General features: G+C 40.8%; 1 protein-coding gene across 1 annotated transcript in view; it reads left to right on the forward strand.

The window, feature by feature from the left end:
- The window catches only part of CYRIA (CYFIP related Rac1 interactor A), a 16,625-nt gene extending 5,505 nt beyond the window's left edge, over positions 1-11,120 (forward strand). The window contains exons 4-6 of the mRNA XM_019655771.1: positions 1,002-1,128; positions 5,337-5,407; positions 7,433-11,120. Of these exons, the coding sequence (XP_019511316.1) occupies positions 1,002-1,128; positions 5,337-5,407; positions 7,433-7,496 (262 nt within the window). The 3' untranslated portion in view covers positions 7,497-11,120. The remainder of the gene's footprint in view (positions 1-1,001; positions 1,129-5,336; positions 5,408-7,432) is intronic.
- The last annotated feature ends 3,736 nt before the right edge of the window (positions 11,121-14,856 follow it).

Here is a 14,856-nt window from a genome sequence, read left to right on the forward strand (position 1 = left end):
TCTCTCTCTCTCTCTCTCTCTTTCTCTCTCAGTTTCTTTGTATTTAAACTAGTTGCTAGATTTCAAAAATGATTGAGGTTCTTGAGGGTGAGGCAGCATGGCAATGAGGAAATCCACATTCAAAAGTCAGTGTTCCACTTACATCTGTAGCATCTTCTGGGCCCACAGACAAGTGGTCCAAACAGCCTGGGCCTTGGTTTCCTCATGTGATAATCTTCCCATAATGCCATCCAAGTTGCAGAGTGTTTGGGAGGCCCAAAGGCACCAAGAATGCCTTGTAAAATTTGATGTCCCGTTCATGTATAAGATGGCATTAATTTCAAATATTTCACTTATACCAAAGTTAGGATTTATTCCATGACAAAAACAGTAATCATCTTCATTGGAGGGGGGTCAATTTATAATGAAAGATATTAAGAAAGCCTCTAGTACTGGCCTGAATTATCCGAATCATCAGAGACCCTGTCAAGGTATGTGAACAAAATTTAAACTTCACAAATACTCTCAGCCCAATAAATGGTACATCGTTTTTTTAGGTATCTTTGCCAGTTTAATTCAATCTGCAGCCTGTATCTTAACAAAGGAACTTACCCTGACTAGAGACACGATAACTGCTCTGTGGAAATGAGCTTGATTCTTTTTCTCCATAATGAAGCCATTATTCTCTATAATCTTGGACAGCCAGAGGGACCTGCTATAAAATATTCAAGATTGATGGGTAGGGGTGTGATGTACATGATGAGCTGGCTCGCTGAAGGGCAGAAGAGAAGAGAATTTACTGCCCTCTAATTTACCTTATTTTCACACTGAATTGCTAGTTGGATAGATTCAAGGAGAATTATCATCATGGGTTTCTATAAGAGCATATTAACCCGGTTGTTGCAGGTCTGGGATTGTTCTCAAGAGAGGATTGGAGGAGTCTAAAGTAGCCAGTTGTGGAGCCAGAAACAAATGCGCTTGGGCCAGGATGTAACACCGCTGCCATTTCATCTCTCTTCCAGGGAGTACAGGAGCAGGTTTACGAGCGAAGAAACACTGATGTTCTGCATGAGGGTGATGGTTGGGGTCATCATCCTCTACGACCACGTCCACCCTGTGGGAGCTTTCTGCAAGACGTCCAAAATCGATGTAAGGATAGTCATAAATGTGCTTTCCAAGTGAGAGTTCACAAATGCTGCCCAACAGACTTTGCTTTTCTGTCTGTCTCTCCTCCATCTTCTGCTGAGAGTGATCTCTCCAAGGTGCAGGCCCCACGTGGCAGCTCTCCTCATAGCAAGAAGTCTAGTATTTTTCATGCACTTACAGTAAAACACCCAACCTCAAACACTTTGCAGGAACATGGAGGCGCTGATCCCCTCAGCATGTAGGAGCTGAACAGATGAACTGTCTCCCCCTTCCATTTACCCAGTGCCATATAAATGTATTTTAATACATTATATGCATCTTAATGTGAAAAGCATTAGGAAATACTGGATTACAAAACACCATGGTCAAATCCCAAAACAACATTCCAACTTTCTTTACTGCCACCCTTACCAGTTACTCCACCTGATACCCATGTGTTTTCTTGTCATTGGAACATGCTTGAGCCCTTTTCCCTGCCCAGAAATCCCTTCCTCTTCTCTGATGGGTGGATTCCTTTAAGACACTCCGCAAATGTCCCTTCATCCTGTGTCCTGCATGGATGAGGGCCTTCCTTCTCCTCTGGCCCCCAGAGCACCTACCATATTGGATTTTCCAACTCCCTCACAGACTTCTAGTTTGTTGACAAGAGCAGAGACCATTATCTATACACCTAATGTCTGAGTTAGTGCCTAGCAGTGTCTTTGGCACATAAAGCATGGGTACTATTATAAATAAATAAATGCTAGATGGAGCACTTGCTGACTGAATGAATGAATGAATGAATATAATTGGCAAACAAATGATTTTGGCGTGCAAGTGATTTCCAATTGAGAATGGGATAGCGCGTGCCTTCTCTTAGCCCAGCACTTGCCTGCAGCATCCCCCAGTAGTGTATCCCAGGTAGTAATTTAAAGCCTCTTAAGTACAGAAGAGGACCTCTTGGTACTAACTTATCTGACACGGCTGAGTTTAGGTGGCGCACTATGCTCATTCATCTGGACAGAACAACATCTTTGACGCTTCAGTCCTGTGCAGACAGAAAGTCTACATGCCCAGAGGGGCCGTGAGTCTGCAGAGCGTAAGAACGTTTATCAATTAAAAATGCAACCTGAATTACTCATTTTGAGGTTCTGGCTTCCTAGCACAACTAGTCATGGTTCTTCACAGAGTCTTCATTATTTTTAATATAATTTATTTCAAATTACCAAGAAAATAAATATTTAGTCTGAAAAATTTTACAAAATACAGGAAATCAAAATACAGAAAATTAAATTTACCTGTAGTCAGATAATAGACAGATGACCACTGTCAATATGTTAGCATATATACTTCCTTTCTGTTTATATTCATGTTAGCGTGTAGATGTTGTACATAGTTACCAAATTAACACCCTGCTATAAATTTTATTTTTAAAAGACATTTAATTTCTATAACAATATATTATGGAAATTTTGCATACCAATAAGTATTTTTACTGTGTTCTTTGTGAGGCTTTAACATTTTTATACTATAGACTGAGTATAAATAACTCTATTAACAACTCCGTGAATATCATTTGAATATGGATTGAGTTTATTACCTGGTACTCACTCATAGGACATCCTCATTTACCATAGGCATTTGTTAACTTGTCACAGAGTCAATACTTAAAAATACACTAGGTACCGTTATTCCTTATAGCCATTACCTTTAAAAAGCTTGTCCTTGCGTATCATTTACTGAGTCTTTCTGTTGAGGTCGTGAACATTACATAATGGTAAATCAAACAATGCATCGTCTTGATGAAGCCTATTTGTTCATGGAGGCCTCTAAGGAAGGCTTATTCATATTGAAGTATATGTATCTCTAAGAAAGTTTGGGGTTTACCAAACACAGCATGCGTTTGATGGGCCATCTTCTCTGATGACATAAAGGGCCCCCTTCTAGTCTGCTTCTAAGCCAGCAGTTACATGCCCTGGGTTTATAAATCCTTAGGGTATCGGCATCCACTGTGAAAAAACAAATATTGACCTATGAGGCCCTGAAATTGGTACTGTTCCAATTTATGCATTTATGAAGAACATACACTGGAGTGCAAAATAGATGTGCAGTGAGCTCTAGAAACCCGGGTGAGGGAGACACTCACTCTGCTTAGAGGCAGAGACAGATGGTGATGGTGGACCATCACCCTTTGAGGTAAACTTTGAAGAAGGGATAGGATTTTACCAAATGGGCAGAAAGAAGGAAAATTCTCAGGCAGAAGGAATAATCAGAGCAAAATTGCCGAGGCCCAGGCGGGGTACATGTCATTGAGAGAATAGATTCTATTCTTGGGTGCCAGGAAAAACAGACTAGAATGAGATGGCACTTTCACCTGATTTCCTTAGAATTGTATGGAGTGATCCAATAAGGAGTCACTCCATAAGCCCGGTCGCTAGCCCCAACTGTACCCAGAATTCCAGACTCACCTCTGATACCTGAAACATGGCCATCCTCAAATCAAAGGTCATCCTTGGCCCACAAAGCTGTTCCTCCTCCTGCATTCTTGTTTCTAGTATTTCACCTTCTTCCAACGTAGTCTCAAAGTCAGAAGCCTGGAATTGTCTCTTAGGATCTAGAAATCGTCTTCTTCTCTCCTTTTCACCCCCATGTCTTGTCAAGCCACCGAGTCTTAAGGACTGGACCTCAGATGAATCCTCCCATATCTCCTGATTCCCCATGCTCACTGCTAATCTCACACTCCACACCCTCAGGGGCCCTCACTGGTCCTCCTATCTCCAGTCTGGCTTCCTCTGGCCCATGTCCATATAGTCACGTTGCTGGGTTGTTTAACACCTATCGAGGTGTTTTCTATAGATAAAAGCCCCTAACTCCCTAACATACTATTAAACCCACATTGAATCTGGCCCTGGCTACATCCCTGACCACATCTTATTATTCATACCCAAGACTTTAATCAGAGCAAAACAGAGCTAGAAATTCCCAAAGGGTGCTTTCGCCCCTTTCTAATCCATGTTCCCATTGCTCCTTTGACATGTTTTTACAAGAGCAGATATCACACTATAATGGTGAGCTATTTGTCTCTCTTCTCCCACTAGACTAGGAGCTCCATTGGGAGAGGGACCAAATCTCTGCATCTCTGAGCTTGAACCCATCTTGCACTCATGATTGACATCTCTGGTTCACCATGACATTCTTTCATGATGAGCCTATACATGACCCCGAATGATTCACACCCCTGTGCCTTGGCTGCCTCCATCAATCTATCAGAGTTTGTCAGGTCTTTAAGGAAAACTTCTGACATCCCAGAAGTATACCCACAGAAAATGTTTATAGGTGACCATTATAAAAGAGATCCTTAATGTACCCCAATCTAATATAGTGCATGAACATGTGAGTTTAAAATGAGTGACTTCATTGTTTGCAGAAAGGTTCTTCCTTTATAAAAAATAAATAAATAAAATCTAAGATGTGCATAATATATTGTGATCTATATAAATTTAGTTGTCATGATCTTCCCAAATTATGAATGAACTATAGTCCAAGGTCACAAAAAGCTAAGACACTTTCCTAAGTTCATGAGGACACTCAACAAGCAAGCATGGATACAACCCCGTCAACCTGCCTCCACGCTGTTCTTCACCAATCCTCTCCTGGTCTAGGGGGAGTTATCTGGGCCCTACAGTCTCCAAGGTTCTCTGATAAATGCCAGAAAATACAAAGAAGTTTTGGTTATTTCTACCTGGTGAAGGTAAAGCAGTCAGAAGAGGCTTTCTGGCATTGGTGATTTTCAAGTGAGTCTGAAAACTCTTGTTTAGAGTTTGCCAGTCAAACAGCTAAAGGAGGGGAAGCATTCCAGGCAGAGGGGTGGCATAAAATTATCAGGTTTGTAATCCATTCAGTCGCTTTCCACTGAGCACCTGCTGGAGGAAAAGCCCTGCACTTGGCTCTGGAGCATAAAACAAGATCAGAGGCTCAAATCTCTGTCCCCAAATGCCAGATATGGAAAATATTCCATTGCAATATACTATCAAAACTGATATAGAACCTTCTAGAAGCCCAGAGGAGAAACTCACTGGCCTGATGGGGTAGGAAGGTCTCTTGATCATTTCTATGTTTGATTTCTGCGGGCAAAAAGAATGTGATATTAGTATGGACAGATGTCACAATGGACAGATGTCATTGGACAGACTTACTAGGATATTAACAAATGTTGTGCTTTCTCCTCCTAGATGAAAGGCTGCATAAAGGTTTTGAAGGAACAGGCCCCGGACAGTGTGGAGGGGCTGCTGAATGCCCTCAGGTGAGCCTGTGGTGGACCTGCCAGGGGAGCCAACCCTTCAGATCCATTGCAGATTTAGATGCTGTCCTAATGGACTGAGGGCTGGAACACCAGGCTTCACTCCTTGTGTGTTTTAACATATTTAGTCTCTCAACAACCTGTTGAGGTCAGCACCACTTTTATCATCTCCTTTTTACAGATGGAAGACTGAGATTTAGAGAAGTTAAATAACTTGCCAAAATTCTCATAGCTGATGGCCAAACTCGGACCTAAACCTGGGCCTGGGTGACCCCGCAGGTCATGGGCAAAGTGCAGGTCACACTGCTTTGTGGTTGTAACCGTAAGAGTAGGGCCTCATCAGATGAAGTAGCTTCCCAGGTCTCGCTTCCCCCTTCACCAGTGGTCCCCAAACCTGTCTGCACTTGAGAATTATGTGGGTAGTTTATGAAAACACGGATGCTTAGGGTCCACCCAGACCGCATGAATTAGAAACTCTCGGTTGGGGGTTCAAGCACCCATTTGGCATTTGTATGTTTGTTCAGAAGCTCCCTCATCTATGCAGCTGCCAATACTGAGAACCCTGCTCCCCATTGTGTAGACACCCACGCCTGCCTCTCTTCCCAAGAATACATGTCTTGGTCCATTTCAAGGAAGAGAGCCTTGTTTTTTTAGCTGTGACACATCTACAGGAATTTGTCAAATCATACCAAGCGTAAGCCATTCCAATACGGGATTGCAGTCTGAAAGGTTTATCGTCCCTGCAGTCTCATTCATCTTTGATTCCCCTCAACGCTGTGCATGCAGTAAGCATTCAATAATATAAGTGGAATGGATCAATAATCTTCTACCTATGTACAACACTTACGTTTTCTGCTCCACATTGTCCCATTTAATCATCACAACTCAAAGAAGGAAGGCTGATCTATTATCCCCATTTAATAAGTGAAGAAACTGAGATGCACATGAGATGAATAAACTAGACACTGAGATTGATCCTGTTTGGTGGCACTTCTAAGTCATCATTCTTCAGAGCAGACGTAGCATTAGTATTAGAGCTTTCCAGAATCTGTGGGTCAACCAACATTTTCTCCAGTCATGCCATCTCTCAGAAAGCTGGCTTTCCATACTCAGTAAGAAGACTTCAGCTACTGAAGCTTTTGAACTCCCCAGCTTTATTCAGTGAAGCAAGACTTGGAGAGCAGAGCACTGTGGTGGGCTGTGGGTCCCCTGTGAGTGCTGGCATTTGTGTCACTGTAGGCTCTGTGATAAAGTGAGAGTGCACAGGCTTTGGGGGCAGCCAGACCTGGGTCCAAGTCAGAAGTCACAAGTTGTTCACAAATCATGCATTGCCATCTTTGTCATCAAGAATGGGTCATTGACCCTCTCTGAATCTCAGTTTTGTCATCTGTAAAACGGAGGCAAAGAACCTCCTGCAAAGAGGTAGTATGAGTGAAATGAAAGAGAACCTGGGACATGGTAAGGTTGTATTACATGTTAATTCTCCTTTCCTTCCTTTTCCTAAACTCTTTCTACAACAGGGAAATGAGAGGATGCAGATTGCATCCCTTCTTTTTGGTTTGTTCACCTGCATTTGTTCCCCCTTGTGGTGGCAATAGGGATAAGCGCTTCCAGGAAAACAGAAGACCATAAATGTTTAAGTGTTGGGTAGCGCTGCTATGCAAACCATATTTTGAGATTCATGGCTTCACAGGGGTAGCTTAGATGGCCAAGATGCTGCACTCAATAATGTGAAGTCTCCCTCCTTGGAAAATGAGATGTCTTGTATTTCCTCTGTGTAATTATTTGATTATTTGATCTACTTGTTTAATAACCATAATACAAAATTCCTTTGGAAGGAAGAATCAACTATTCAATCTGCCTGAGAATACTCTAGGCATTGAAATGTGGCTCTCTGTCTAAAGAACCAAGACTAAGTTTGATTTATAAATCTCAACCGTGTCTCCCAAGATGGGCTGGTACATCATTATCGAAGCTTTCACAGAACACTATTTACACACTGAACTCCATAATTTTCTCTCCATCCAGGTTCACTACAAAGCACTTGAATGATGAATCGACTTCCAAACAGATTCGAGCAATGCTTCAGTAAGGCTCTGCTCAATGAAGAGGATCTATGTACTGACCTCAGAAGATGTATATGTTTACATAATTTAATACAGATTGATGTTAATACTTGTGTATTTACATAACCGTTTCCTTCTTGTCACTGAAATATATGGACCTTAATTTGTATCTTGACTGACTCAACCCAGCAGTGCATAAATTGACTCGAGAGCCTTACCTTTGATGTCTAAAACAACACTGCCTTCTGCAAAGGCAAAATTTGGAGACTTTGACATTCGCTACTGGAGTCCCTTAACTACACCTGTAGCAATCAGAAATCGCTAATAGTTTGTGGTATTGTTTTACTTCTAGGTGTGTAATCTCTCTGGGAAGTATAGTTATAGAAACACAAAGTAGTATTTGATTTCCTGTGTCAGCTCAGCTATAAGAAACATAACTGTTACCCTGGCAGAGGGAGAGAGAGGAATCCAAGAAAAGACAAATGCATGTGGAGACTCCAACCCAAGTGTTTTGAATTCAACACACCCCGTCACTTCCCTCAGATTGCGAGCCACACGTGCAGCCTTTCTGTTGGCACGTATTTTATTCATCAGCATATTCCCTTTCTGTCTAGATTTATATTCCTCTTAAGTTCCCTTTCAATTTTACAAGAGGAAAATCACCTATGTTTGAGTTAGTTCGTGGGAGAGAAGCAACAATAGATAGGTGTGCTGCCATAGGTGGGCTAATGAAGGTGGTTGTCTTGGAAGTGGGGGACAAGTTGGGAGGAAGAGGGGCACCCAGGCAACAGGACCGTCATCCCTCTGCTTCACCTCTGTGTTCACAGGGGCAAGGAATGGGGCTCTGGCTTTGAAATCGTGGGTAAGTTTGCTGATATTACAGTTGTTTGCAGAGTGCTGGGCACATGGCCCCTCCTAAGAGGTCTAGGGCACTTCATTGATTACCAGAAAACTGGGGGCGGGGGCCGGTTTGGAGGGAGAAAAGCATCTGTGTCTTCTGGTTACCTGGGATTTATTTAAAAGGCCGCTGCTTCCTGACCCCGTTGCTAGCTTGTTGCAACTTGTAAAGCCTGATGGGAGCTCCTGCATTCAGTGCTAGCCCTACTGACTCTCAGCGGGATCTTGGGACATTCACCTAAGCGCTCTGTGTCTTCCCTTTCTCACCCATAAAATGGGCAGTGGAAACAGATAATCTCCAAGAGCCCTATAAGGCTATGAGTCATTAAAATGACTGACTCCTATGTTCTTCCTTAGTAAGGAGAGTCCAGTAAGCATCACCCCACCTTATCATGATGATTAATGACATGACAAAGCCTAGAAGCATTCTGTCTGCAGATCAAAGCTCAAAATGGAATCTTGCAAATCTAATCTCCAGTGGAAAAAGACAGAGGATGAAGTCAAACAGGACACCCCCCTTCCACTTCGCCCAACCTAATGTTGGCCTAGAACCCAGGATACCTCACTCCTGATTCCATGCTCTTTCTTTTTTACCATATGGCCTATGCATACATATTATGGGATGAGACTGGATACTTTAAAATAACTCCTCAGTCTGGACTACATAATTATCTACCTATTTCTGATAGATGGGAAGAGGTACCCAGTGAAAGATAATTCCAGAAGTTAGGTCTGGGTACATCAGAGTTTGGCATCATTCACAATGTCCCAAGACATGAGCTGTCACACCATTGCTTTCCAGGTGTTAGTGGCCAGATAGAATTCCCTTGAGTCCTCCAAGAAAAGGGGAGTCATACATTTGTTTTGTTTTGTTTTTAACAAAGAAATCCAGTCCAGTGGCAGAACAGGTTCCACCGTCTGTATCTTAAATGCCAGTCAACAGCTAGAGGAAAGACCTTTTCCTTAAAGCTTTTCAAGCTGAACCAGTACAGCTGCTTGTGGGGGGGGGAGGGGGAGGGGGAGGAGGGGTTCTTGCATCAGAACAGAAATGCACTCAGTGGCTTCAAGACCTTTTCAAACCTAGGGATTCTAAAATCCCAGAGGAAGTCAGAAAACAGGATTAACGCTGGGCGAACTCATTCATTAAATATTCATCTTAAACGTTCTTCTATTCAGCAGCCACATGTCGTCCTTGGGCAACAACTGTCAAGACTAGAGAAATACAGAGGCACTGAATGTTTATCATCACTGGGTCCATGTTCTTCCTGTATCGGGTGAGGACACTAAGTCTTGCATAGAGGAATGGACTTGCAGAGAGAATAGATGAGCATGTTTATAACTTTTAATTAGTCTTTCTATCAAACGGGACCAAACACAATGGAGGGGCTGCTGGCCTGCCCCAATTTAGCCAGGGCATCTTGTCTGAAAGCCACCTCACCTGGACGTGGATTCTCAGAAGCCCGGGGTCTGGACTGTTGGCTCTGATTATCAGCCGGACAGGTACACTGAATGTCTGTGATCACTAACAGGTGAGGGACCTTGGGTCCACTCCAGAGCTGTTGTGGGAGACACATTCTTTCAACAGACTGTCCTGTAGGCATCAGGAGTCTTGAACAATCATGTTCTTTTGTGCTGCATGCACATGTGTCCAACACCCATGGGTGGTTCAGAGGAAAGTGCTAGCGGCAGCGTCCATGTTAATATAATGTTCACTATATTTCATATTTGATGTCTCATAGTTTTCAAATAAACAGTATTTTCCATGACTTGGATATTTATTGTTGGGCAAGCAACAAGGTGGACATTACATTTCTCAGATGCACTGCTATTTTGGCATTATAGCTTTGTTCTTAGAAACCTTTCATGTGCCACGAGGAATTCGAAGTAAAAACAAAAATGGCAACGAATGTTTGAATTGTGATGACTCATTCTGGCTGGGGTGTTCATTAACAACCAAAAAGAGTCCTGAATACTGTATTTGAACTTTTAGTTAATATCATGCTTCATCAACCTTTGCCCCTAGTCATCACCATTATATCAAGATATTAATGGTGAACTGAAATTTTTGATACATCGTCACATTTAATTAAAAATAATTTTATGCTTTCTCAAAATAAAAATGAAACCTATTTAATTTTTGGATCCTTGTTCAGTAGAATTCAGAGACTTCTCATTCAATCTTGTATGCTAGACAGCTGTGCGTTTTTCTAGATGTTAATAATAAATATTGGAATTTTATCTTCAAGAAACAAACACTTTGGATCTCAATTGTCCCACTACATTTATAAAGGCTGTTGCATACACAATGCTGTTTTAAAGTTGTCATACGTTTTTTGCTAAAGTCATTGTAATTTTTTTTTTGCCTGCTTTGCCTCTTTTTGTACAAAAGTTTTGGGTGTGAAATGAAAATTAAAGTTTGGTACATATATTTAAAAATACACCTCTATTTTATATGATGTTCAAGGCTGAGTAGGTGATAAGCACATGATCATGGATACATGCTAAACATAGGTGTTTGCTAAGCAACTGTTCTGGGGACCAGGAAATCATACTATCTGCCTTTGACCTTCCTATGCCTCAGTTTCTTTATATACAACATGAAATACTCAAAATGTACTGCTTTTTGTATTCAGCAAAGACTCTTCGTTAGAAAAAATGCATAAAATAAACAGACATGATTGATATCTAGAAATGCATGAGGCCTACTTGTCCAAGGAGGCTGAGAAACCCTAATAAATGCCCTTTCAACCATTCTTTTGAGTACAGTAGTACTTTACAGATTTGGCAAAATCAGCAAATAACCTACTTCACGTAAGTACATTTTCCAGGCAATCTTAGTTCTAAAACTATTCTCTGAACTATTGAACATTGAAACTGTTCTAGAGCATTACTTTTAATGCCTACACCTTTTAAGCTGATCATCTGAGACCTAATTGTGTATATTCTCAATAGATCCGAGTCCCCAGGAGTCCTTCCATGATGCCCTTATTCAAAATATAAAGAGAAATGAATAGGAATGGAAAAGTTTCTGTAAATTGACATATGGTGAAATTATAAGTGAAGAGCTGGAAGGCGAGGAGAGGAGAGGGGGGAGAGAGAGAGAGAGAAATAAATGAGTGTTGAAAGTCAAAGACAGGAAAAAATGAGGAGTAAAATATATGTGTGATTGGAAGAAGGCTAGTGAAGTATTGAATACCCTTCATACCAGCCAAAACGTTGATTTTTAACCAGAGGTCTCTTAGAAGAATGGGGATGAGGAATGCAGCTGGCCCCATTCACGAAACCTGGTGAATACTGCAATTTCTATTTCCCTCTGATTTCATGCTTTGGGTAATCAACGAGTAGGTAGAATTCCCAGGTGTTTGCTGTTTGAAAGGACTGTAGTATACTTACTCATCATAAATTAAGTGACTGATTAGATAATACTAAATAATAGTGATTAATTTACTTAAACTATTCATATCCATTAAATCCATTAGTCTATCCAATGCCAAAATCCCGATCTCTATTAGTAGAAAACTCCTGCTGATCGTACCTATGTGATACCTCTTCGTAAATAATGACGCATCTCGGCCATTCTGTCTGCTTCAGCTCAGAAGTCGAACTGCAATGAAGAGCTTTTCTGCCCTGGTCACATCAAGTTCCTGAGACTGTATTTTTCTTCTGTAGCTCTTCTCTTGCCTGTTTTGTCTTATGCAAAGTTTAGAGATCCTGAAAGTGTTAGAGATGGATGTTCTGAAATTACCTTTTGCAAAATGCCTCCATCAGAATACCTCTGAAATTGTGATAAGTGGGATTATAGATAAGTCCCAGAATTTTGGAAAAAAAGAGTCTTTCATGCTGAAAATTCTTAAAAGCTCACTTAAAGCCTTTTCTCTATGAAATCATCCAGTTTTTCCTATCAAATAGTAAATAGCACATTTCCAGATTCCTCCTTCTCTCTGCCTGCACTTTCTGTTGATTTTTTAATTGTCCTTGTTTGCACCATGACAGGTTTTGTTTCAAGTCAGGAGTTGTATTTTATTTACCATTCCTAAGCCACCAAAGAGCTGACGTCTTCAATGCTGTGACTTGAGGGGCAGGAGTCGTAAAAGGTTCCTTACACCTTGAAGAGGCATGTCTCTAGAAAATACCAAAAGTACTTGGTAATAGCTATGAAATTTTCTTCCAAATGTTTGAAAGAAATACTTGAAAGAATTTTGTATGAAAGACATATTTTGAATGGAAGAAATAATGTAATCATTGTGGGAGGGGTGAAATGGTGGTGGTGTTATATGGAAATGTAGGCAGGGGGATGAAAGGATAGAGAGCTCCAGGTTGAACCAGGTGAGTACTTATTATCTCCATAATGTGCCGTGGGCATTTCCACTCCCATGATGCTGTCATTAATACACAGTCTCCTCCTCACTGTCTACCTAAACTACATCAAGGCCCAGATCTTACTCTCCTTCCTCCATGAAGGTTTCCCTAACTATTGCAGTCCATGTTAATCCTCCCTTTTCTTGGTCCCTACTGTATTTAACTTATTTGATGCTAAATATAAGCCACTGTGCAGTATTTTTAATCATGTGTTTGCTTATTTCACTAGATTTTAAGTTCCTGCGAGCACAAAATGTGTCCCTTAGAGGAACCAGTTCAACATATGCTGGTGGCAAATAGAAGCTGCCTGCAAAGTGGAAATTTCAGGGCCCTCAAATGAAACCCTAAGAATTAATTTGTACAGCTCACAACCCTCCACAATAACAAATTTTCTACTCTTCTGGATGGTTGGTTTTACTCCCGGAGGAAATAGTTACCTACCTGTCGGGATATTTTTAGCCTTCATGGACACAGGGAGCTTGCAGCTTGCAGCTCATCTGCCAGGAGTCCAGCTGAGAAATCAGGCTGTTGTCTTGATCAAAAGTCTGAGCTGGCTAGTCCTCGCAAGGGCAGGCATGCTAGTCAGATGAAGCCTTGCTCAGTCTGGGACAAGGCTGCTCCTCCAGCAGAGGCACAGGCAGAAGAGCAGCACAAGCAGAGCTTCCGATCACTAGCCAAATCAATTCAGCACCTTGGATAGCGATCTAGGCGTGCGCCCTAACAGCCCACAACCATTTATTCCGGAACCTATAAACCCTATTTTGTCTCTAGAACTCTGCTAATCAAAGATAATGCGTTCGTTCCAAAAATAAAGTTGTTAGGTAGCTGGGAAAGCATTTTTTCTTTGTCCCGGGATTTCTGAATGTCGCATTAACATGGGGTGAAAACAGTTCTGGAAAGGCCCAGGCATCGTCTCGCATTTTCATTTTCACAATGTCTTTAGAGTCAAGCCAAAGTCGTAGGAACAAGTCTTCCTTCTTCTTTACCCCTACTCCTCCAGCTGATCGTTGAGACCTAACGAATATTCTTTCTATCTATCTCTCAAAAACTATAAATTTCCCCAGTTTGTTTTCCTTTCTTTTCTCCAAGCTTCATTATCTCTTCCTTAGATCACTCAGACTTTACTCTCGCCTTCCTCTAAATCCGTTCTCTACACAGCCTGCACGCAGCTTTCTGTGATATATATCTGACAATGTCTGTACCGTACTACCGCTTTTAGCAAGCTTCCTGAAATATATTCTCAGTTGTGTTCATTGGTGTTCTATAAACAAAAAATCACTTTTGTTCTTTTAAAAATTAATTTTGGCTAGTCTAGTCCTTTCATTTCCATCGGAATATTTGAATCAGCTTGTTGGTTTCTACTGAAAAAAAATCTTGCTGGGGTTTTCTTGGGATTTCTTTGAATTTACACATTAATTTAGGAGAATGAGCATGTTAACAGCACTAAATCTTATGATCCAAGAATATTGTAAATGTCCTCATTTAGTTAGGTCTTCTTTGATTTTATAAAATGTTTAACATAGACTATCTGAAAATAAAGACAATTTTACTTTTTCTTTATCAACCTGAATCCCTTTTATTTCTTCTTCTTGCCCTATAATACTACTTAAAACCTTTAATGCAATGTTAAATAAAAGTGATGAGAGTGGACTCAAACTTTTAAAAAACTAAAGAATTATATGTTGTTTGAAGATCTGAAACAAATTGCTTAACAAACCATTTCAGTCCACAGTTTTAGGGAGATATTCCCAGTCAATATTCTTGACTTCTTTGTGAGCCTTGTTCATGTACACTATGCATTTCTTTTGGTTTTTATTTTTTTATTTTATTTTTTTTATTGTTAGTTTCAGGTGTACAGAACAATGCAATAGTTATCCTTTTCACCCTCACAAAGTAAAATCCCCCTCCCCCCATGTATTGCCCTCCCATCCCCAATATCATTCTTATCTATCGCAATTCCATTGATTCCATCTCTTGGTTTTTAGTAGTTTATGTGTTCATAGAAAAGAATACATTTTATCCACATTTAGAAATACTTAGCAAAAACTTCTACAAATCATTGTCTTTTAATTTTCAATATTTTCTTTTTACCTGTGGATATATCCATTTCCTTTGAATGAATTTTTTAAA

This window comes from Hipposideros armiger, unplaced genomic scaffold (assembly GCF_001890085.2).
Source record: "Hipposideros armiger isolate ML-2016 unplaced genomic scaffold, ASM189008v1 scaffold_0, whole genome shotgun sequence".
Taxonomy (NCBI): Eukaryota; Metazoa; Chordata; class Mammalia; order Chiroptera; family Hipposideridae; genus Hipposideros; species Hipposideros armiger.